General features: G+C 43.4%; 1 protein-coding gene across 5 annotated transcripts in view; it reads left to right on the forward strand.

Moving 5' to 3' along the window:
* Window positions 1-19,941, forward strand: part of gramd4b (GRAM domain containing 4b) — a gene marked incomplete at both ends in the record, with an annotated part of 37,634 nt that extends 17,693 nt beyond the window's left edge. For 2 of the 5 annotated variants that reach the window (XM_080002451.1, XM_080002447.1), the window contains 17 exons: window positions 2,695-2,815; window positions 3,142-3,197; window positions 5,975-6,107; window positions 9,525-9,550; window positions 10,060-10,151; window positions 10,990-11,081; window positions 11,811-11,859; window positions 12,470-12,541; window positions 13,172-13,215; window positions 13,396-13,505; window positions 15,110-15,264; window positions 15,788-15,808; window positions 16,712-16,859; window positions 17,390-17,483; window positions 18,014-18,104; window positions 18,845-18,913; window positions 19,834-19,941. In XM_080002451.1, coding sequence (XP_079858577.1) covers window positions 2,695-2,815; window positions 3,142-3,197; window positions 5,975-6,107; window positions 9,525-9,550; window positions 10,060-10,151; window positions 10,990-11,081; window positions 11,811-11,859; window positions 12,470-12,541; window positions 13,172-13,215; window positions 13,396-13,505; window positions 15,110-15,264; window positions 15,788-15,808; window positions 16,712-16,859; window positions 17,390-17,483; window positions 18,014-18,104; window positions 18,845-18,913; window positions 19,834-19,941 — 1,481 coding nt within the window. The remainder of the gene's footprint in view (window positions 1-2,694; window positions 2,816-3,141; window positions 3,198-5,974; window positions 6,108-9,524; window positions 9,551-10,059; window positions 10,152-10,989; window positions 11,082-11,810; window positions 11,860-12,469; window positions 12,542-13,171; window positions 13,216-13,395; window positions 13,506-15,109; window positions 15,265-15,787; window positions 15,809-16,711; window positions 16,860-17,389; window positions 17,484-18,013; window positions 18,105-18,844; window positions 18,914-19,833) is intronic. The other 3 variants (XM_080002448.1, XM_080002449.1, XM_080002450.1) reach the window with 2 other exon arrangements.
* Between the last annotated feature and the right edge of the window lie 4,692 nt (window positions 19,942-24,633).

Here is a 24,633-nt window from a genome sequence, read left to right on the forward strand (position 1 = left end):
TGCTGTAACTGTGCAAATTTCCCCATTGTGTGACTAATAAAGGCTTATCTTATCTTATGGACTCCACCAGACCTCTGGCGGTGTCCTGTGGTATCTGGCACCAAGACGTTAGCACCAGATCCTTTAAGTCCTGCAAGTTGTGAGGTGGGAGCCCCCATGGATCAGGCTTGTTGTTCCAGCACATCCCACAGATGCTCCATCGGATCAGACCCACCCATCCACATGACGTAGAAGAAAATGATTCATCAGACCAGGCCACCTTCTTCCATTGCTCCATGGTCCAGTTCTGATGCTCACGCGTCCATTGTGGGAGCTTTCGGCGTTGGGCAGGGGTCAACATGGACACCCTGACTGGTCTTCAGCTACACAGCCCCATACATAGCAGCATCATAGCAGCATTAACTTTTTCACCAATTCGTGCCACAGTAGCTCTTCTGTGGGATCGAACCAGACGGGCTGGACTTGGCTCCCTGCGTCTAGCATCACAATGTGGTCCTTGTGAAAGTGGCTCAGATCCTTACGCTTGCCCATTTTTCCTGCTTCCAACACATCAACTTTAAGAACTGACTGTTCACCTGCTGCCTCACATATCCCACCACTTGACAGGTGCCACTGGAACGAGACGATCACTGTTACTCACTTCCCCTGTCAGTGGTTTTAATGTTGTGGCTGATCGGTGTATAAGCAACAGATAGAGGTTAAATAAGAATATTTTTCTTTTTTTCACAGTTTCATGTGAATCTCAGTATCTGCAGCTTTTATGATGTCATAGCCCTTGGAGGGAGCTCCAAATAGTTATATTGAAAATGGTTATTTTGAAATATTGAAATGCTCCACAACCCTTGTGTGCGTATCAAGTGAGTCAACGTGGGGTTGACCCCAAGTTTAAGTGTCTAAAACACATCAATTTGACCTGCTTTTTTTATTTGGTTTTTCCCAAGTTTCTGCCTCCCTTTCTGTTAAAAAAAGAAAAAAAAAGACTATTCAGTAGAATTTCGAGGCGGGTGCTCTCTGTGCGAGGTGGCACCGGTTTGCTTTGCTCCCTAGCCTTTTTTTTTTTTTTTTTTTTTTTAGCACCTTTTTATAATTAGAGTTTATAATTCCCCCTCCTGTACCTTTTTATAGGAGGGAATGACCTGATCTATATCTAAAGGGCCGTCTCTTTCTCCCACTCCGGGAATCAATGTCTGTTTCTCAGGAAAATGCCCCTCCCCCCCTGTCCTCTCCAACTCCAGCTCTGCTCCAGTGATGAACTAGGCCGAGATTTTCGGTGCCAGCTCATTCGTTTTTAATGAGGGCTAACAAGTCGCTGAACGAGCCGAGCTTCATGGCTTCATGGCGTGAAATTTATCCCTCGCCCCACCCGGGCGTCGCCGCAGGAAAAAGTCTTTTTGAAAGCGGCAGGTCCGTCGGTTCCTGCCTTCAGCTCCGGCTGCAATGATTAAATGTGACTTTTGGGGAGAGCATAATGGCCTTTGGTTGTTGCAGAATCGTAAATTCGGATTCTTGGTCCGGGCAAGAATTATTTATTTTTTTACTCTAATTACATTGTCACCTTTGATGGAAAATGGGCCGAGATCTGAAGTGTTCCAGCTTTAATGCTTTTCCATTAGGGCGCAAAATTTTTTGATTTGCTTGGTCAATCGTTTTCACATCACATTAGCGACTTCAAATGCAGAAGCTGCAGCTCTTTATTTATTTGGTGTGTGTCAAATGCAGCACGCCTGCTTTGTGTGCTCTGTGGGTACCGGAGCTTCGGCTCATTTTGTAGGGAGACGTTTGCCGGGTGGGCAGTCGCTTTAGTGGAAACAGTGCTTGAGAATTTGGAAAAGCACCCAGCCGGTAAACGGAGAGAAAGATGTGATGAATAAGAAGCAGCGTTGCTCTGCTCTGTTCTCGACTGTGGGGTCAGAATGGGGCTTGGAAGCTGGTAACTTTGTTGGATTTAGAGACAGATCGAGCAGAGATCAAGCCTCCATTCCAGCCTCCTTGTATTATTCATTCTCTTAAAAGTCAACAATAGATAGTTTTGGTTAATTGCATTGAATAATTGACAATCCCCTGGAACCCGAGAGTTTAAAATCTTTATTTTTCACTTAATCACTTAGAGGGAAATGGTAACAAAGGAGTTGAATGCCGTTGGATATTCATATCATAAATAAAATTGCAATATTGATCAAAAAGTTGCAACTAAGTTTTCCTCTAAAATCATTGAAACCATTTTTTATATTTATCCATGGGTCATTACCAGGAATCTATTGGTATTGCCTCAATTGCATTTACTGTGAAAATTGGTTTTAATAATTAAAGCGGATTGATTTTTGTATTGAAACTGAAGGTAAAGGAAGTCAATGTCAACTTGACTTTCATTGAATCAGAATTAAAATTGACCAAAAGTGAAACTGGCCGAGTGCTTCAGCCATTCCCTTCGTAGTGCCAAGTGTAGAGATCAGGGACGAGGGATAAAACACTAAGAAACCAGCGGCTTCAGATGAGGACAAATCCTCGCTTCATCTGTGGAGGAGAAAAAATGCCCAGATGCTTTTTTTAATTTTTTTTTTATGTATCAATATTTGGGGAAATTGTAATGGTTGGCTACACGGTAAAACTAAATCCATGGACTGGGAAATTCACCGTCCTTCCCCCTCCTGCTCTTCGTCCTCATGTATTCTGTCCGTCTGCTGTGTCTTCCAGAGGAGGAGCTGAGGAAGCTGCGGGAGGAGTCCAACGTGGAGACGCTGAGGCAGGAGCTGGACAGGGAGCGCTCCAAGAGGCTGGACCTGGAGCAGAAGATGAGCGAGGTCCTCAAGGCCAGGTGGGAGGCTGCAGGGAGGTGCTCTGGAGGGGGGTCTGTTTTTCTCGCCGCTGAGTGTGTCGTCTGAACAACAAACGTGTGTGTGTGTGTGTGTGTGTGTGTGTGTGTGTGACAAACGAGCAACGTTTGACATGAGCCTCTCTGGTCTGTAGGGACAATAACAGGGGAAAAAAAAGAAAGGAAAGTCCAAGGTGCTCTTCTATTAAAAGGCCTTTCATAGATAGCAAACTGACGGTGGAAATATTAAAATCGTAAGCATAAAGATGGAGCTTGATCCCTTAATGTGTCGAAATAGATAAGTTAGAAAATGCTTCTTCCCTTTCCAGGCCTGAAGACTCTCCTCCACAGCCCAAAGCATCGCCTCCTGCGGTCAACGGTACAGGTGGGATGGACACACACACACACACACACACACACACACACACACACACACACACACACACACACACACACACACACACACACACACACACACAAAGACATGCCAAGACGTCATGTTGATGATGACATTTGGGGTTGTGTGGAGGGAAAATGGAAATAATAATCATAATAAAGCAGAAATAGCTACATAAAGAGATTTTTTTTTTTTTTTTTAATTCACTATTAAATGGAACAAAATAAATGTAGGTTTTTAACCGGGTAATGGCGATTTCAAAGTAACGCTTCTGTTCCCGGAAACGATGAAATATAATTCCGTCTTCGTCTTTGTTCCTGGTACCATTTTTGTTTGTTTTCCGGTTTTAATTTCCGTTCCTCAGAACCGTTCAGAGCCCTGGTGTCCTTTGGTGCCTCACAGCTCCATATCATGTTCTCCTCTTTCAAGTTTACATTTATCTCTTTTATGTATCAATTGTGGAGTCACCCTTTAATGGAACACCCCTCCTTCCTTCTTCCACACACACTCTGACGGGGCGTTGTCTATAAATAATAAATATGGCTGTGTCTTTTGAAGCGCGCTGCACAACATCATGAAAGAGCTTCTTTTGCCGAATTTGCAGATTTGGACAGATGTCATTGCTTTCACAGGAGCAACCCCCCCCCCCCTCAATTTTTTTGTTTTTTTAAAAGCCTACTTCTCATTCATACTCCTCTTCTTTCTTTTTCATTCTGTTTTTCTGTCTCATTTTGTCACGTACACAGATGCTCTGTTCAGGATTTAAGATTCCTACATTTCAACTGAAAACACAATAATATGCAGCTTAAAGCAGCTACTGAAAAACACACGTTTCTGCCGCCGGATCTGCTGTGTGTGTGTGTGTGTGTGTGTGTGTGTGTGTGTGTGTGTGTGTGTGTGTGTGTGTGTGTGTGTGTGTGTGTGTGTGTGTGTGTGTGTGTGTGTGTGTGTGTGTGTGTGTGTGTGTGTGTGTGTGTGTGTGTCAAACCGTTAAGCAAAAACTCACAAACCATCAACACTTGTCCTTTGACTATAACAGAAAGTGCTAAAAGGAAACTCATACTAAACCAACCACAGAATATAGAGCAGATCTGACTCAACTAATGCTAATGCAAGAAAATTGCATATATTCTAAGAAACTGTATGTATGTATGTATGCGAAAGAATACAAAACTAAGGAAAAGTGAATTCAATTAATGTGAAGTGAGGATCCTTATTTCTGTCTTGTATTCTCTGTCTCTGTGCCTCTCCGTGTATGGTACTGCTAAATGGAGGTGCAATTAGCAGGAGGGAGAGAGAGAGAGAGAGTCAGACATCTAGCACCACATCTTTTTCCCTGGTCCCACTGGGAGTTTAGAGAGAAACAAGTTTGCATCTGAATTCTTCAACAAATTGAAGGCCCGTGGGGAAATCAGAATATTGTGTTTATTTTGGCAAAATGAAAAATAAGAATGTAGCTTCACTGATTAGAAGAAAATTGTTTTCCAGGAAGATGATTTGTTTTCCTTTTTGATCAAGAGAAGGACCATTGTTCTGAATATCAATAAAGATCAATAAAAGCATCAGTCTGATTCTAGTGTCACTAGAAGCTTATTGCTCCAGTAAAACCAGTTGCAGAGGAGGTGAAACCAGCATTGCACCGTTGACCCAGGGGACACCTTGCTGTATGTTTATTTACCTACACTTTTCTCCAGTTTCACCTTTGCTTCCTCTAAATTTGACTTCTGGTGAAAACCTAAAAAAACCTTGAAAACCTAAATGGTGTTTATTCTGAGCAGTGGGAGACACATGGGCATCTAACAAATTGTGAACCTGACCTTGATAAAACAATCAACAAAACCGTGGTCGACAACAATACCCCAGTTTGGATTCAAAACGAAAGATTGTGAGGTGATATGACCTCATATTACTCAAGTCTGAAACATTAGAGGCAGTTTTGCTTTGAAAAGCTGCTATGTATGTATGTATGTATGTATGTATGTATGTATGTATGTATGTATGTATGTATGTATGTATGTATGTATGTATGTATGTATGTATGTATGTATGTATGTATGTATGTATGTATGTATGTATGTATGTATGTATGTATGTATGTATGTATGTATGTATGTATATTTCAATGGTGATACATTTTTGTGGTAAGAATTTATTTTTGGCGTTTGTATTCAAATTGGTCAAACCAGACTGTATGACAGCAGTTGCATAACATGAGAGGGTGAATAGTACACTGCCAAAAAAATACTGGGATGCAGTTCATGTTCTACGGGGAGTTTGGTAGATTGTTAGATATTTTATTCATCTCTGGAGGCGGTGTTTCAGCAGCTCCCATCAAAACAACACACACTAACAATATTAAAGTAATAAGAATGAGAGAAAATTGCAATATAATGCAGGGAAAATAACAACAATACACAATATGCAATAAACATTAAAAAAAATAATGTTGACTATACAAATAATAAAACATTTTTATAAAGAAAATGATAAACCTCTGTATCAATAATTTACATTCTGAAGGTGGAAACTGACTAAGTTTGCATAAATATATACAGAATATGTATATATGTAGAAACCGTACATTACTGAGTTAGTGTGATAACAAATGGCTTTAATAAAGTACTAATAGTTATTGGAGCCATACTTGACCGATGGCAGGAGTTAAATGGTCATTAGACGCAAGTAGATGCTGATGCTGTCATTGGGGTGATTGATGTCCCCTGTGGTTATTGGGGTAATAAATTCCTCCTTGTCCATCCTCACAGAGAAGCAGAAGGACACGGTGTGCGCACGGATACAGAAGTGGCTGTATGAGCGTTTCGGCTCCTACATCGAGGATTTCCGCTTCCAGCCCGAGGAGAACACGGTGGAGACGGAGGAGCCGCTCAGCGCCAAGAGGTGAACTTTAACTTCTTTAAAAGGTTTCTCATGCAGTGAAGTTGGAGGTGTCAGTGGGCGGGGTTATGCAAATGACGGGTAAAAAAGAACCAAAAACGAATAGATGGATAGATCTACAGTATAGTTAGTTCATCCCCAAAGGGAAATTGCAGTGTCAGCAACAGCTTACATAAAAAATAGGCAATAATAATAAACTAAAAGCGTTGACTTTACACAATAAAATATGGTCATTTACACTAGACCTAATGATAACCAACAAAATATATAACTTGAGCGGCTCTCACACATGCAGTGCGAGCCTGAAGTTATCCGTACATTACCCGGAGGAGCTGTATGTGTGAACACAAATGCCTGAGTGATTTGACCCGGACATTACGCAGACTTAACCCAGCCAGCACAGTCCGGGTAATGTCCAATTGAGCAGTATGTGTGAACAGAGCAGGTAACTGTGCGGAGCATTCACAGCGAGCGAGTGGGCGTGTTGCTTGTTGATGATGTCTCTATCATGCGCCAGTTATTGACCTTCGTGCGGATCTTCATGCACGGAGCGTAGCTGCTGCGTACTCCTTTCTGCTTTTCTTTATTATTCCTTTCCAATCACTCGTTTATATTGTGGATACGTGAAAATACCTGGATTATCAAGGCAGAAAAAGGCCCAGCAACTGATAAGTCAGTAGCCTCGTCCGCCATCTTGGGTGTTCTGTAAAACTCTGCAGCGTCATTGCGTCACGTCCTGCCTCCTGCACACTCTACCCAGTATTTCCAGGTGGTGTAAACACGTCTGACACAGACAATCTCCATTTTTTTGCTACATGTGTGAAAGGGCAACTCAGGACAATGTCCAGATAATCAGGTCCGGACATAATCCACAGTGCATGTGTGAAAGCAGCTCTAGAAATAACAGAAAAACAAAATAAAAATACAAGTGTTTATCTATGTATGTATGTATGTCCAAAAATATAGACCCAAAAATAAAAATAAAAAAATTGGTCATAATTACATACAAATAACTAATGAAATAAAATAATAAAATTTCCCCCTGAAATAAAACTAAAATTCACTCTAAATTATTTGATTATTGTAAAATGTAACTGCACTGCTGAAATTTCAAATGACATCAACAAATTTCCAAAAATAAATCAATTAAAAATACCAGAGTTATTGTTTCATTAATATACATTGTACCTCAAATTATTTTCCCCACCCAATCATGTGATTTCCCCTGACCCTTGTCCCATTACTTTAGACAAACAATGGCTCCATAACGCACATTATTATCTGGACATTATGCGGAGGGATTGAACGATTTATGTGTTTGCAGTTAATGGATTTACAAATTTATAACCCAGGGAGGGAGGGAAAGAGAGGGAGGGAGGGAGAGAGGGAGACTAAAGGTACAGTCACACCACCGGCGATGGGGCGCTGCAAAGCAACAGGCTGCAATGCATTTCAAACTGAGCTTGGCTTCATCCGGCTGCAGGCGGGCGGAGCTACGTTCGGCGATGAACTCACAGCGACAAGGAAAGTTGAGAGGTTCCACTCTATGCAAATGAGCAGCGCCGGGCTACAGCCAATAGGAGGGAAGATATGCTCTCAGCGGCGCTGATCCTTGGAAAATTGGCGCACGGACCACTGCGTAATTGTTCATGATTAGGCTGTTTTCAAAATGAAAAACATCCCTTAAACTATCGATAAAATAAAGAACACTTAATGCATTATTTTAAGGGACGGATGACAAGACTAGTCATGTAGTTTTCTTTTTTTTCTAGAGGTAACTTATTAACTTATCTAAGTACACACGGCGTCATCTATCTACATAATGTATATTACATAAGGAAAAGGAGGGAGGTTTAAAAGGTTTGATGCGCCCACTTCAGCCAGTCGATTTTGAGCCGACGCCCACAAACGCCAGGGGCACAGAGATCTGGCGCCCGGCAGGGCACGGAGACGAGAGCTGCTTGGCTTCACGCTGCAGCCCCGTCGCCAGCGGTATCAGTCTGTCAGCAGGTGAGTCCAGGGGCGGAAATTATGAGGGGGGTGGGGGCCCCCCTGCCTGGGAAAAACAGAGTTTCCCCCCTCAATATATCATTGTAAACACAAGTATATAATTTAAAATAATATGCAAAGCCCAGCTGCACCTCCTCGCTCTCTCTTCTCTCCGACAGTGAGTTGAGACACACACACACACACACACACACACACACACACACACACACACACACACACACACACCGCTGCAGAGCCCACATAGCTCCGCCTCCTCTCACTCCCGCTGCTCTACTCGTCTCGTTCGCTCTGGTTCGTGGTGGTGTTGGCTCATTAAAGAGGGCAAGTGCGGGGCTGCGGGGACCGGTTTTGGGTGATGAAGAAAACAGCTGGAGTGCTGCTTGGAAATGCTTTGCATTTGAGGCAAAACCTAAACCTAACTCAGAAATGGAGTGGAGGTTTCTTTTTTTTTTTTTTTTCTGCAGACAGCGTTGCGCTGTGCGTGCGTTCCCGTGCTGGTTTTCCTGTGTTTTCTTTTTCAAAAATCACCTCATCACACACATCTTCCCGTTGCTTTCCGTTGCTATGGGACTTAAATGAGTAAAAGCTGGATGATTTGTGCTGGTCAATCTGTGAAGGTCTTGTGTTATTACTGCAGAGAAGGATTCTTTCAAAGCATTATTTACCTCTGAATTATCCGGTGTTCATAAGTGTTTCGTCTATAAGCATTTAATACAACAGTACTTTCGGCTGCACCCTTGGTGTCCCCTGCAGGAATTTCTCTTAAGAAATGTTTCTGTTTATTGCCTCCCCGAAAACGGTGAAATGAAATATCCGCCCCTGCGTGATTCATCAGACTTTCAAAGCAACACAGCAAAGAAATCTGCCCTTCAGCCACTCATTCCAGTCTGAATTTATTGCGACTGCAGTGAAATCCCTGTGACAAGAAATGAGCGTTGGTTTCAAGCCTTTTGAATGTTCTTTTGTGCAAGTGAGACAAAGCATTACCGGAGGTGTTGTCTGCCCTCTGGTGGTGGAAACCCGGTATTGCAACATTTCTTGTGTATTCATCTTTCTGGTGGGATCCCAAATGTCGATCAAAGATGTAGAAAATGATTTCTTCTTCGTAATGAATAGGAACAAATAACCAAAGTAATCCAGCTGCAATCCATGCGTTTGGGGAAAGTGACTGTAACCAAGAAAGGGTTTTGTATTGTTCTCTTTGTTCTGGAAGCTTGGATGTGTGGTCTTATCAAGATTAATGTGTAACCTGAAGGCAAAAACAAGGTGAATAGAGTGAGATTTACTGTTACAGCCAGAGGGATGAAAAGACTGATAGTGCCGCCAAAATAAAACACTTTTTCCATGAATTGATAGAAAGCTGGATTTTTTTATTTCTACTAAATAAAACATTTTGTCTTCTGTTCGCAGGTTAACAGAAAACATGAGGAGACTGAGTGAGTGTCACCAGTTTTTATTAAAATCATTTCAAACCAGGTTTCTGATTTGAATAAGAACAGAGTACAAACTGTATATATCATCCAAACTATTCTCCCACATTTTGCCTGTCTTTTATTTTATGTTTGTTTAAGTATTACATTTTCTATATTGCAACTGTTTATATATCTGTACATCTCAGAGTTGGTGTGTTGATTTGCAACACGTGTGTGTGTTATGTGTTCCCGTTACAATATAAAATTGATATACAATATTAATTTAAAATTATATTCTTAACATTTTATAACAATAACTATTATAATGATTATATATAACTATCATAACATTATCTTGTACAACCTTCATCTGCATGTAAAAGTCACATTTAAAATAAAAGTATCATACCACATAGAAATAGATTTCACATCCTTCTGATCCTATTTTTTTACCAAAATTAAAACATTCAAAACAAAGTTCCTCTTGGTGTTATTGATGTGTTATATTAGTTGTGACGTGTTAATGTGTGCAGAGCGAGGTGCCAAACCCGTCACCAGTTTCATGAGGAATCTCTCCGCCTTATCCAGCTGGCATTCTGTCTACACATCTGCCATCGCCTTCATCGTGAGCACACACACACACACACACACACACACACACACACACACACACACACACACACACACACACACACACACACACACACACACACACACACACACACACACACACACACACACACACACACACACACACACACACACACATTTACTCAGTTCTTACCAGGTGCTCGAATTTCGTCCTCAGAAATGTAAGTACTGGATTACCTTGAAGTGCTTGAAAAGTCCTTGAAACTAAATGCGGTAAAACCAGTGATATTCCCTCCTGGTTTTGTTATTCAAATCGTAACGTAATAAACATTTTCCAAAATGGCTTTTACGACCTTCTATAGGTTACAATAACCTTAATAATGCCAATAAAAGTAAATAGAATCCATCCCGTTTGGAAAGATATTATCATCTACTTATAATAGTAGATGACAACAGATATACAGCGATCAGCCACAACATTAAAACCACCACTAATAACCAGTCAGCATGGGCACCCTGACCGGTCTGCAGCTACGCAGCAGTCCAGCCCTCAGGATGCGCTCCTTTAACCCTCAAATGACCAAAATTTAAATCCTTGTCGTCCTAAAGTTTCCGTAGTTTTGCCATCTCGTTACAACAGGTTTTGCTTTAAAACCAGTTGTTAAATGTGACACAACAATAAATATCAGTACATTTCCCGACACAATGGCTAGGTAGATGGTGTGTTTTGGGAGTGGTCAGGGTGTTGCTCGTCACGTCACTCTGTTCCATATAAATGTAGTTCAGCCGAGCAACTGGGTCGGACAGTCAGTGCGACTGACCTCGTCCTCCCTCTCCTGACACATTCCCTCCCTCCCTCTGTTTTTCCACAGATCTATATGAATGCAGTGTGGCATGGCTGGGCCATCCCCATGTTCCTGTTCCTGGCCATCCTCAGACTGTCCCTGAACTACCTCATCGCGAGGTCAGACTATATAAACAAAATCGATTTAGTCATGAATGCGCAGTTTAAAACGTTTTTTTTTGGCGTGCAAGACAGTATTGACGCGCGTAACAAATTGTGATTTATTTATTTTTCATTCCCAACACTGCATTTATCCTTAAGATAATTATCACTATTTAATTTATGGACGATAAATGTCATTCTCTGATTTCTTTGGTTTAAAAAATAAAAATGAGACTAAAGTATTCTGATAGTATTTCATTATTTCTCCTCTTTTTATTTTTTTTTGATTTTCTAGCTTTATAGTTCCAAAAAGGCCATATTTATTTTTTTGTACTTCGTACCCCAGGAGGGTAAGAAAATCTTGACGCTTAACAATTCTGAGAGAGATATATATATATATATATATATATATATATATATATATATATATATATATATATATATATTTTTTTTTTTTTTTTTTTTTTTTCATTCCCGATGCTGCATTTATTCGTAATTCTTAATTTATTTTTTTGAACCAGTGTAGTTTTGGTGATTGTTTCTGGGGATAAACCAAACGCAACAGTTGCATCTGGCAACCCTAGGGACAGCAGCGTGCCAGCCCTGTTTAGCCTCATACACACAGTAGCGTGTGTGCTGTTTATTATGGGATGTTTAAATAGTTATGTCCCGTTGTTGGTTGCATGAGTCTCTTTGTTTGGGAGCGTTAAATGAATGTACTTTTATTGTTTTTTTGTTTTTTCTTAGGGGCTGGAGAATTCAGTGGAGCATCGTGCCCGAGGTTTCAGAGCCGGTGGTGAGACCTGAGCTGACACCAATTTCAAACAATTGCACAACAGCAAATCCTGATCTCCACCTCATTATATCGCGAATGCTGTCTCATTTTAATTAGTTTTAGCATATTAAAACGCTTATTGTATTTGAAAAGGAGAAATAAAAATATGATATAAATGATCCTGCTTCCCGGGGTGATGGGGGGTAATTGGGTCTAAATCTAAATTAAAGACTATTTTTTTTTTCTTCCCAATAGTATATTTCCGTTGACGATTCTTTATGATAATACATCTGAGATATGCAGTTATTTTAAAAAAGGAGAAGAAAATGATTTCAGTGTTGGCAAATCTGACAGCGTTCAGCGCTAGATGCTGTATTGAGTATAAACGTGCCTGGTCATTTATCATGAGCCTTGAGTATTTGTTCTTCTTCTTATTTGTTCTTGTGATGAGGATAATACAATCAAATAGTCCCCTCGAGTTCCCAGAAGGACTGTTTTCTTAAGATCACTGTCGGGGCAATGCAAAGGAGCTCTCCTCCTTGCAGCCACATCTGCCGGGGACTGTTCTTTTGTTTTTTTTGTTTGTTTGTTTGTTTGTTTACTTGTATTTGTTTGATCCTCCTCTCGGCAGGAGCCTCCTAAAGAAGACCTGACCGTGTCGGAGAAGTTCCAGCTCGTTCTGGACGTCGCACAGAAAGCTCAGGTGAGAAGGGACGGGCGGGCGGGGCGGGCGGGCGGGAGGGGCCGGCGGTGTGAGTTCTTCTTTCTCTCTTTGGCCTCGCTCACCGGTGTTGGAAGAGAAACGTTCTGCAGATCAGGAGGACATGGGTGCTGCACTGGCACAAGTCAAGGCCCGTAACCAGCGTTTTTTTTATAAAAAAAAATTTTTATGGATACTTATCGATGAGCCTTGTTTTTATTAATATTTTTTGGTATACGTATATGGGGAACATAATGTCAATGAACCAAAAAAAAAAAGGACGGCGGGTGTTTCTGCCTGGCCCCCTCAGATTCTACAATGGCCTCCGGTCAAGCCTTGCTGTTATAATCATCGTGTGTCGGGCCCCAGTCTCAGTCTGGCCCCTGCCCACCGAGAGTTTGGCTGCATCTCAACGACACTCATTCTAACTGGAGGAGAGGAGGCATCCATTCATTGAAATTTGGCCCTTTAACTTCTCACTGGGGGAAAACCGTCCAGGAGAGGAACGCAAATGATCACAAGCCGTCCAAAGTCGTTCTTACCTGCCCGGTCAAATAAAAAGTTGCCAAACTGGGCGCGAAATCACCCCATCCGGCAACACCGGTCCTCACAGCTTTGTGTCTCTCTCCACAGAATCTGTTTGGCAAGATGTCCGACATATTGGAGAAAATAAAGAAGTGAGTGAAGACTTAACTCATTTGACGCCCGTTCCATGTTCATTCGTCCATCGGCTGTTTTTAATCTTGTTCGAAATATTGTGTGTGTGTGTGTGTGTGTGTGTGTGTGTGTGTGTGTGTGTGTGTGTGTGTGTGTGTGTGTGTGTGTGTGTGTGTGTGTGTGTGTGTGTGTGTCCGCAGCCTCTTCATGTGGGTGCAGCCAGAGATCACACAGAAGCTCTACATCAGCCTGTGGATGGCCTTCCTCACCTCATGCTTCCTGCCGTACAAGCTCCTGGGCTTCATCATAGGTACCTTCTCACAGACCACGTCGAGCCCTTAGAGGACATTTAGAAAAGCATTAGACTTCCTTGGAGAAAAAAAGAGAGAGAGAGCGAAAATGCATTTCCTGTGAGTTAATTTGCCTCAAAGAGCTACTTTGACTCTGTGGTGGTGAATCCATTAGTATTGAAGGGAGAAATTATGGAAAATAGTACTTTGAAAGTCACGTTGCACTGTGGTAATATGTGAGTAAGACATCCCAGACGCTCTGTACGCTCCATCAGAGGCCCGCCCAGTGGCAATTATATTATAGAGGTTTTATACAAGTTTGATGTTAATAGTTAATATTTTGTCGCTTAGTTTGACGCATCTTAAATAAATTGTGCCTGTGGAGGTCAAATGGTGAAAAATTCCTCTCTGGGGCTTTAGAGAAAACTATTTTAAAGCAAATCATAAAATAATGGTCAGACGTCAAGTCGGATTATTCCGTTTTTGCCGGTGGCTCCCGGTGGAGAAAGTGTGTTTGTTAACTTCTGGACTTTCTTCGCTTCTTGTTTATTTTTGTTTTTTTCCCTTCTTTGATTTCATTTTATACTTAAAAAAAACAAAACAAAAAAAACATTTGTCACGAGTCCTGCATTGGCGACCAAACGCATTAAGAATGTACCCCAGGGGATTGTGGGTAATTGTGAGCTGCTAACACCGCTGCATCACTGCCACGCGCAAAAGCCGCAATGCGAAACTGCAAATCAGGTTTTGTGGCTTCAGAACCTCCGCCCAGTCCACGGCTTTTAACATGAAATACCTGATGATTTCCCCAAAGCTAAGAAAAACAAAAACTTGTCACGGCAAGGCACAGACAAAAAAATAAACAACAATAAAGCAACATAAAATATCAACGCTGATACAAGCTCATTCAATTATTGAAACCCACTTGCAGAAAGGTGCAATAAACATGCCAGACGTTCTCAAGCATGGGGTCGTGGCCCCGTGTTGGGTCACCTGATATGCCCACCGGGTCGCGGGACGTTCCCTAAGATGGATGTATTGATGTTTGATTGATAAGGCCATAAGTGTGAAATATTGTGCCAATTTCTATATCGTCCATTTGGAGCTCCCTCCATGCTCTATGATAGTGGTTCTCAACGTGGGGCCCGGGGACCCTCCAGGGGTGCTTGAAGAGGTACAAGGTGGTCCCCAGCAAAACGATTAATAGTAAAATTTCATTTTCAAGATGTTGGAGAATACATAATAATAATAATAATAATGACTGTTTGATTCGAGTTTCACTGTTATCTCCCGAACTATAGAATAGACGGGTGTGGCACTTTGGACGTAGCTTAATGCAAATCTAATTGAGTGTCCTCGATATGGGAAAAAAAACATTAAGAATCACCAGTCTAGGGTATAATAGAAGTAGCCGTAATACTTTTGAAAGTACAGTTAGAAAGATTCTATTTTTGCCTCAGTCTGTTGCTTAAAGGCCTGAATGTACACATCCAAGGACCTGTGCTGACTCCAAAATAATAATTAAGAAGGAACAAAGGGAAAATAAATTGTCGCAGTCTCTTGGGACCTCATTGTCATTAAAACACAGGTCAGCGTCTCATCCTCCTCCCAAATCCTCCGCCAGGGCTGTACGCTGGGATCAAGTTCTTCATCATAGACTTCATCTTCAAGAGCTGCCCCAAACTGAGGGACAAGTACGACACGCCCCACATCGTCTGGACGCACCTCCCCACCGACCCCCAGCTCAAGGAGCGCTGCAACGCCACGCTGGCCAGACGGGTTAGCGCGCGCACGCACACACACACACACACACACACACACACACACACACACACACACACACACACACACACACACACACACACACACACACACACACACACACACACACCCGCCAGATGGATGATAACAGACTCACACATAAGCTCGATTAAAGCCCCCATGCGGGGTGTATAAAGGGGATTTGCAGTTTCTATGTTATAATTTCAAATGTTCTGCGTCCAAATGTTGGATTCCCAGTGAAATCTGAAGCCGCAAATCAATTATTGACAAAAGACTGGAAGACAAAGTAATGGAAAGCAAAATATGTCCATTTCAACAAAATACTTGAATTTTTTGGGGAAGCATAAAATGAAAACAAAACTGGACGCTGTTAGGAGATGAACCTTTAACACTGATTGTTTGTGATTTTTCCTTCCAAAATCAATGTGTAATTGTTCTCCTCAGACACACTCACTGCACCTGGCTGAGCGGCGGATTTCTTGTTCCCTTTACGTTAAACTCTTACATTTCTCTTCCTCAGCTCTCTGGCTGTGAAGTGTGTGTGTGTGTGTGTGTGTGTGTGTGTGTGTGTGTGTGTGTGTGTGTGTGTGTGTGTGTGTGTGTGTGTGTGTGTGTGTGTGTGTGTGTGTGTGTGTGTGTGTGTGTGTGTGTGTGTGTGTGTGTGTGTGTTCACCCCTTAACTTGCGTGCATGGAAAGCCAAAGGGTTCACATTTAGTGTTCGTCTAGACTGTGTTGGCTGTGAGCCACATCGGGCGTTTTTATCAACCCTGACAAGTTTTTACAGAGTAATTTCACCCTGTTTTAAGCCTCGCTATAATTAATAACCTACACACCCTACACTATTTTTTTTGCATACATTAAAATAAAATGAAATTTAAAAATTGTGGCTTGGAGCCGGTAAAAGTACAAATCTACGTCTCCCTGCTGAGCCGCACACGTTCTACCTATAATGCAAATTGAATCACATTTGTAGTACACAGTTGTTGATATTATGAGCAGAACTGATGTGTTTGATTAGAAAACAGACTTGTTTTACAGCTCTAAAAAGAGCACGGTGCAGGTGAACAGTGTTCAAATGGACTTTTCCCAGGACATCCACCGTCTAAAATAACTGCATTAAGTGTGAACCCTTTAGCTTTCTGCACGTGTGCATCTCTGCTTTCCTGGAAGGTTAATTCTGGCATGCAGGTACAAAACGTTCTTCCCAAATCTGTTGTAGTTGTCGTTTTGCGTGTGTGTGGTTTGATCCGCCGGTGGAAGTCCCTGGTTTGGGCTGTGAACTCCACCCGTATTCTGCAGGCTTATCTTTTTTTTTTCGGCAGAAATGACTCTGACGGAGCACAGCTTAGTTTCTTTCCTTGCCGTCGCTGCTCGGGATGAGCGCCCCCTACAGGTTAAGGTAATGCAGCGTCCTGACTCCTTTATTGCCTCTTTTTGTTCCAGGCGCCATCGTCCGTGGCCCGCGGCAGCTTAGCGGCGGGGTTGCCTCTCGGCGTCAGTCGGGAGGAGGACGGCGGACGGACGTACAGCAACAAGAAGGGAGCTTTCCACGAGGTCTTCAACCTGTCTGAGAATGAGCGCCCCCTGGCAGGTAGGCTGGCTTCTGCAGCTTTAGCTCCAAAGAGGAGCAGCATTGGTTTCAATCGTTTCCACAAGGGAAAAATTTATAACCTTCAATAATTTCAGTATATAGCTCTACATAATAATAATAAATATAGCTGCAGGCAGCAATACACAGGGTCTATCTGGCTGCATTTGCAGGTAAACTTGAGGGTGTGTGTGTGTGTGTGTGTGTGTGTGTGTGTGTGTGTGTGTGTGTGTGTGTGTGTGTGTGTGTGTGTGTGTGTGTGTGTGTGTGTGTGTGTGTGTGTGTGTGTGTGTTGCATTCAGTGCACAGACGGGGCACATCCTAGCCCTAGACGGGCTACTTTGAAAAACACCATTGGCAGCAACTTGACAACTGTGCAGTAAAGAGGCCACTTAAAGCCCCCCCCCCCCCTCCAAGCGCCCGATGCAAACATAAAAATGTTTGGGATATTTTTTTTTTATTTTTTTTTTTAAGTTCAAGTATTTTGCCGCTGGTCTGTGAATACGTTGCTGTGGCTGTTTGTTTTTCCTCAGTGTGTGAGAACGGCTGGAGGTGTTGTTTGATCAACAGAGACCGGAAGATGCCGACAGACTACATCCGAAACGGAGTTCTCTACGTCACAGAAAAGTATGTTTAAACTGCCTCCTCCGCCTACATGATGATGATGATGATGATAATGATGATGATAATTTCTACAAAGTAACTTGCTGTTAACTTGCTGCACTTCTCATGTCACTTTGGCTTTTGTCAGACCGTATTACAGTTTTTAAACATTAAGGAGCAAAGTGCCAAAGGAAAAAGGCGAAATCATAGAAGAAACTCTTCTACCAACATGGAAAATAATAAATCCTTTATTGTGATTTCTGTTTCATCAATAAATTCTTAAAACCAGAGACGTGTGAACTGGGCTGCAGCTCCACGTGAAGCGGCCAAAACAGCCTTGGTCAGAGAACTGAACACAAGTCACATGACCATGTTTTTAAGGACGTCATGGTGTCTTTTGGAAAGAAGCCTTGGACCTTTTCATTATTATTTTTTTACACAGAAAACACTGACTTTTTTATCCACTTCTCAGCGCTCCTGTTTTTCTGTATCACTAAGGGGAATGTACAGTACATCACTGACTAAAATGTCACTTTATTCTTGTGTTTCTTCAGTTATCTGTGTTTCGAGAGCTCCAGCTCCAGATCCGGATCCTCCAAGAAGAACAAAGTCATCAGACTGGTGGACGTCACCGACATCCAGAAGGTACCGAGCGCTAGGGCTGGCTGTCGGAACTCAATAAGGCGTCCACCCAAATAACCCAAGAGCAAGTAGTATCCAAACGTCTCCAGTCAAGACGACGTTGTACCCAGATCTACAAAAAAATGACCTTTTTATGGTTTTGCTCACAGCCAATCACAGCAAGCGTTCTTTGATTTAGTGCGACATGTGATCGGCTCACGACCGCAGCAGCAGCTGCAACGGTCTGTTAAGACACACGTTCACCGCTTCTCTTCAAGTCGCTCTAAAAAACCGCAGTCAGGTGTCCATACAGTATGAACAGTCAAAGAGGTTTTCCCCGCTGCAATCATTCCTCCTGTGCTGGCGATCCGTTTAAAAAGACACCGCCCAAAAACATCATTGCACAGTTTGTGTACAGTAATTAAATGAATATTTCAATAACTTGAACACTTTCAAAATGTATTTTTGTAAAAAATCATTCGGTTGTGTTGGAGTGGTGGCGTTTTAGGCAACTGAATGCTTCCATTCACATGATGGGTACAGTAGGAAAAAAATGTATCGACTGAAGTACTCTGTTAGTATCACTTTAAGTATACTGGTATTGGTACTAGTATCGTCATTTTTCTAGCCAGCTGTATCGAGCGTATTATTATTTTTATTATTATTATTATTATTTTTATCCCCGTCCTTCCATTCTGAAATCATTCACCTTCTGGATTCTAAACATCTTATTCTCCTTTTCCTCTCCCTCCGTGATACCACAGTATAAAGTCTTGTCGGTGTTGCCGGGCTCCGGAATGGGCATCTCCATAGCGACCCCCTCCACTCAAAAGGTACGTTGTGCAGGTTGGGATTGAGAGCCCCTCCATGACATCACTGCCGAGCCGCGCCTCCAAACCCTACTTAAAATAAATACACCCGTAGCGGTTATGAAAGCCGGAGGCAGCCGGTGCTGCCCTCTGGCGGCGGAGGTCTGAACTACACCTCTAAACGGTGAAAGGCACCGGTATAAAAATGGCGGCGCTTCGTCTCTGCCCTTGAGGCCCTTTCCCCACAAATTCTTCTCCCTCTTCTTTCACGGTGCCTTGTTTCCGTTTCTCTTCTCTGCTTCTTTGACTCTGCTGTCCCTGAACGCCTTCATCTTCCCTCCTTCTTCCTTCCTTTCCCTGTTTATCTTGGGAAAGATAAACAGGTTTCATTCCATATTGTCACTCACCGTTGTGTACAACTGCCACAACCCTGCCAGCGATGTGCTGCTGTTGACTGCGGGGGGGGCCCCGCTCCTTTAAAGAGCCTCTCGCAGCGCGGGCGTGGGAGTCCAGGGGCCTCGCGAGGCTCCTGGGAGTGTGCGGTGGTGAGCAGCGATTTAGACCAAGTGAGACGTCGGCATCCACCTTGGAAGTGAAGGTCATCACTGCATGATCTTTCACTGGACCCATCTCAGTGCTGGCATATAACTGGGCCTGGGATGAGGATGATGATGATGATGATGATGATGATGCTTCTTCTTCTTCTTCTTCTTCTTCTTCTTCTTCTTCTTCTTCTTCTTCTTCTTCTTCTTCTTCTTCTTCTTCTTCTTCTTCTTCTTCTCCTCCTCCTCCTCCTCCTCCTCCTCCTCCTCCTCCTCCTCCTCCTCCTCCTCCTCCTCCTCCACTCTTGATTGGATTCCTCGACAGACGCGTCTTTGTTCAGGTTCCCCCGTGACCCCACCCCGCTAACCAACGCCTCCGTCTGACCCCTCTCTCCTCTCCAGCCTTTAGTTTTCGGTGCCATGATCCACAGAGACGAGGCCTTTGAAGCCATCTTCACCCAGTACATGAAGACGGCCGCCATGGCAGCGGCGGCCAGCCCAGAGACCTAGAGGCCTTTCCACCCCCCTCCACCGCCCCCCACGGCTCCAAGATGGCCACCACAAGTGACTTAACCCCAAGTGCACTCGTTGGGTCCGCTGCGCTGCGAGCGGGTGACCTCTTCACCTGCGAAACAAGACGGCGGTCCTTTCGACAATGACTCATGTCTTCACGACCGACGTTTTCCCCTAAAAAAAACAAAAACAACAACAACAACAACAAAAAAAAAACGAACAACAAAACAAAAAAACCCCGAAAAGACGAGTGTCCTGGACGACAGGGAGTGAGAGAAGTTCAGGATCCTCCTCTCACGGCCTCCTGGCGTCAGGCTGGTGGCTTCAGTTCTGTCTTTTCCACAAAAAAACCTGAGGTGTGTGTGTGTGTGTGTGTGTGTGTGTGTGTGTGTGTGTGTGTGTGTGTGTGTGTGTGTGTGTGTGTGTGTGTGTGTGTGTGTGTGTGTGTGTGTGTGTGTGTGTGTGTGTGTGTGTGTGTGTGTGTGTGTGTGGTCATCTCTCGACATGTACAAATGGAGGCTGGCTCTCCACTCCCCCCCCCCCGTGCCGTTTTGAACCCACTGCTTTTCTCTTTGGTTTCTTTTGCCTTTCGCACTCTTTAGCGCGCTTTTTTTTTTTTTTTTTTTTTTTTCAATTACTATTTTTTTAATACGTATATAAATGTGATTCCATGCCCGACGGGGGGCAGGATGAGACCGTCCTTTATGGAAAAGTCGAACAGCACCTTCCCTTAAAAGCTAAAGTTTGTCCGTCCACTGTGACTGTGACTCTGGATCCAGAGGCTTTTAACGCCCGGAATGCAGAATGCACACGGCGTCGTGGGGTGTGTTTCCAAGCGCCGTTGGCGTCGGCGACAAGGCTCCGGTTCTGCTTCGACCCGTCGCTTCCAACCACTGTGTTTCATTTCTTTCTCCTTTTTTTTCCTTTTCTTTCCCTGGTTTTCGGGGACCTCTGCACGAGCCGTTTGAATTGATCCTTGTTTCATCGGAGATAATGTTGCTTCTAGATTCAGGCGTGTGTCTGTTCTACGTTCGTCAGTATCAACGGCTCCCGCAAAGGTTTTGGAGGCTCCTGGGTTCTTTAAAGGTTCTTCAAAGGTTCCGGATTTGACTGAAACTCAGTTTGATGTTTCAAATGGACTGAGTGTTGCCTGTGACGTGCAAATCGGGACATAACCCTAACCGTGGTTTTTGGAGCCCGGGATTCACAATGATGACACGACTACCGTCGTCCATTGTGACAAATTCCACTTTTTATATTTTATTTTATTTGTTTTTATTTTCATTTTTGTGGCTGGTGAATTTGTTTATTTCTTTGCCTTTGTCGAACCAGACTTAAAACGTCTTTGTCACCAGAAGTGAAACCCGCCTGCCACTTTTTCCTTTTAACAACATTGCGTTATTTAACAATGGAAGCCAAGGAGGAGAAATGCCTCCTCTGACATAATGACTGAAGATGACTAAATTCAATTTGTTTGATTGGTTGATCGTGAGTAAAAAAAATTAAAAAATTGATTTAGTAAAACCAAAAATCAAAAAGAATTTGCTGCAAAACCCGAGGTGATAAACCATGTTGATCGATCGATGAAATATCTGATTATGCCACATTTAACTGTTGTGCAATATCTATTTTCTGCCCCAAATATTCATTTGTAAAGGTGAGCGGTTGAATGTTGAACGGCGCCTGTTAAGCAGAAGATTTTCTCTTTTGTTGCTTGTTTTAAATTTTTTGAGCCTTTTTTTTTTTTGTTTGTTTGTTTGTTTTGTTTTGTTTTGTAGAGAGAGGGTGAGACAGGCAGCAAATGACTGCAGGCTGGACTCCAGCCCTGGCGGCTACACGTGTTTTATTGACTTCTGTTCCTCTGCGCGGCGCTGCCGTGGGGATAAGGGTGTACTGTGTTGTGTACGTAGCGAGATTTAGGGAAAACACGAGTATAATCCCTCCTTTTCACTCCTGTGTCGAAAAATCTCACACACACACACACACACACACACACACACACACACACACCATGGCGATCCGAATTGATAAGAAGCAGACGTAACCCTCTGCTTTGGAACTCACCGAGAAGCGTCTTTTGAGAATGAATCCCGAGAGAGAGGATCCTCCATCCGAACCCCCTGACGGCCCGGCTTTAAAAACACAATTGATTTCATTTTTTTTTATTTTCTGTCGTCGTTGCCGACAAACACTTCAGATGCTTTGTCGGCCCTTCAAGCCACCGAGGCGGATTTGAAGCGCGGAACGTTTCAGCCGCTGCCGCCGCCCCGCCCCCCCCCCCCCCCCCTCGTCGGCACTTTCTTGCGTTCTTATGCACGCCGCGTGTGGCGTCTCCCACGGCCCCGCCCTAAACTGCAGATCACCTGGAAACCAAACGGACCCGGATATTCCTGATTTATTCTTCCGTCATTAAAAAGATCCAAGGTGTTTATGTGCTGTATTGCCAAATCTATTGATTTGTTTAGTTTTTCTCTCTCTGCCGTTTATTTTCTTGACGCCACAAACTGTAATGTTTACAGGGTTTTTTTGTTTTGTTTTTTTTGGCTATTGTTGAAATTCACTGTTTTGAAGTCGGTTCGATTCCCTGTTGGTGAACGGGGGCATGAAAACCGACGTGGCCTCCTGCTGATCAGCTGCGCTCTTTCTCCTCTTTCTGTTTTTATTCTCTATTATCCGACAAGTCGTACTGGCGTAGGTCTTCATTTTTCACGTCGCTCGGTCCAAGGCGGCGGCGTCGTCCTCTTTCTATTTTTTTTGTATGTTTCGGTTTCTCCGACGCGAGCGTTTTTCTAAATAAAAGCGGCTTCCTCTCTCCGAGGGCGTGGTGACGCGGAGCCGCCGAGCTGCAGAGAATGTCCATTATTATTATTATTATTATTATTATTATTTTTTTAACACTTGAAGCGCTCCGGCAAGGCGGCCATCTTGCTCATCCGGTTCAACCTGGGAGTGCGATGTGTTGGAAGAAAAACCCGTAAAGTTAATACCTCACAGTTACCCTAAATTTAAATGATGGGGAACTTCTTGCAAAGGAAAAAATTGAATTCAAATCAATTCAACTCGAATCCAACTCGTTTTGTAACCTTGGAGACTAAACCTCAGATTCTGAGAATTTAAGATTGTGTCCAGAAATCGCTGCTGAGTAAATAGGAAGACATTTTTTAGTTTTTCTTTTTTTTCCCAACTTCCGGTACAAGCACACGGCGCAGCAGCGAGCCCACTCGGCCGCCGAGGGCCCCGCCTCTCCCGGATGGAGCGACGGAGCCGGTCGCCGTCCTGACACCGCCCCAAACGACATCTTATTTGGTCCTTTCACGTCAACCCTTTCGGACCTGCCGTCTTACCGCTCAGACAAGGATTTTATACAATTCTGTGATTGTACAAATTTCTGTAAAGTTTTTAAAAAGATTAATGTTCTATTGTAAAATTGTGATGTACATTCTTTTTTTTTTTTTATTTAAGTAAACACGATTCAAAGTACTGATGTTTGCCTTGTTGTTCCACTTTATTTTTTTAATTGTATTTATTTTTTTTAACCTTTTGCTGAAAATCCGGTCACATCCAGCAGGTGCCGCTGGAGCACCGCGACGTCGCCATGACCCCGCTTCTGTCTTTTGAATGGTGCAGTGATGGAGATAAATGAATGAAGATGAACGAATGATGGAGATAGAAAAATAAATACGGATAATTGATCGCTCATCTGTATGTATTTTTCTATCTTCGCTGCTGCTGTTTTGCGCCTCAGTCGTCTACCGTTCCGTCAGTGCCTTGCTCAAAAGAACTCGGGGAAGGACATCATTGTTTTTATTATTATTTTTATATCTTATTTTTTTCCGGTGTCCAGAAAGTGATTCAAATCTGCAAGAAGTTTGTTTCACCGACTACTCGTTGATGGGATTTTATTTATTTTTTTTAATTTTAATTATTTTTTATTTTTCACCAAATGCATGTCGTCATCAGTGCCACCACCAGTGACGTCGCTCCCAGTTCCGCCTGTTTTGTAATTCAGTCACGGCGAGCGTAGGGCCCTCTCACGCTCACATGACGCTCAGGCTTCCTCCCGTCTCCATTTTTGGAACGGCAGCAATAATAATAATAATAATTATAATAATAACAACACAACTAAAGCCTTTTTTTTTTTTTTTTTTTTTTTTGTCCTGCACGGCTTGTGTTTTCCACCCATTCCACCGTCCCTGGTCGCTCCGGGTCGTCTTTCCGTTTCACGCGGCCTCCTCCCCGACGCTGTGATTGCAAGCGGCCGCTTGGAGGAAACCTCCCCTCCCCTCCCATCCTCCCCCATCGGTGCCACTGGAACGCTGACATTTCTCAGCCAATTAGGCCCCGATCCCGACCCCGGCTCCACAGCTGCTGCCGCCGCTGCTGATAATTGCAGTGTAATATATTCCTGAAGCCGGGGTCCCTTTTGAGCGCCGTCCACACTCCTTCCACGCAGAAAGGAGGCGGCGGAGGCGGTTGGGTTGGGTGGGGTTCCCGTCCGGGCTTTGCTGGTGTGGCGGAGGCTAATTGGGGTTAATGTCGTGTCGTTCTCAACGCGGCGACGCGCCTGCTGTGGGCTACCGTTCGGCCGTTTGCTTATTTTCAACTCCGCACTCGTCTGTAAGTAACAACTGGCGTGAAGAGTGTCTTCCTCTTTACTTTTCTTTGTTTTTTCTTTTTCGCGGCCGTGGA

The sequence above is a fragment of the Zeus faber genome, assembly GCF_960531495.2.
Source record: "Zeus faber genome assembly, chromosome: 6".
Lineage (NCBI taxonomy): Eukaryota > Metazoa > Chordata > Actinopteri > Zeiformes > Zeidae > Zeus > Zeus faber.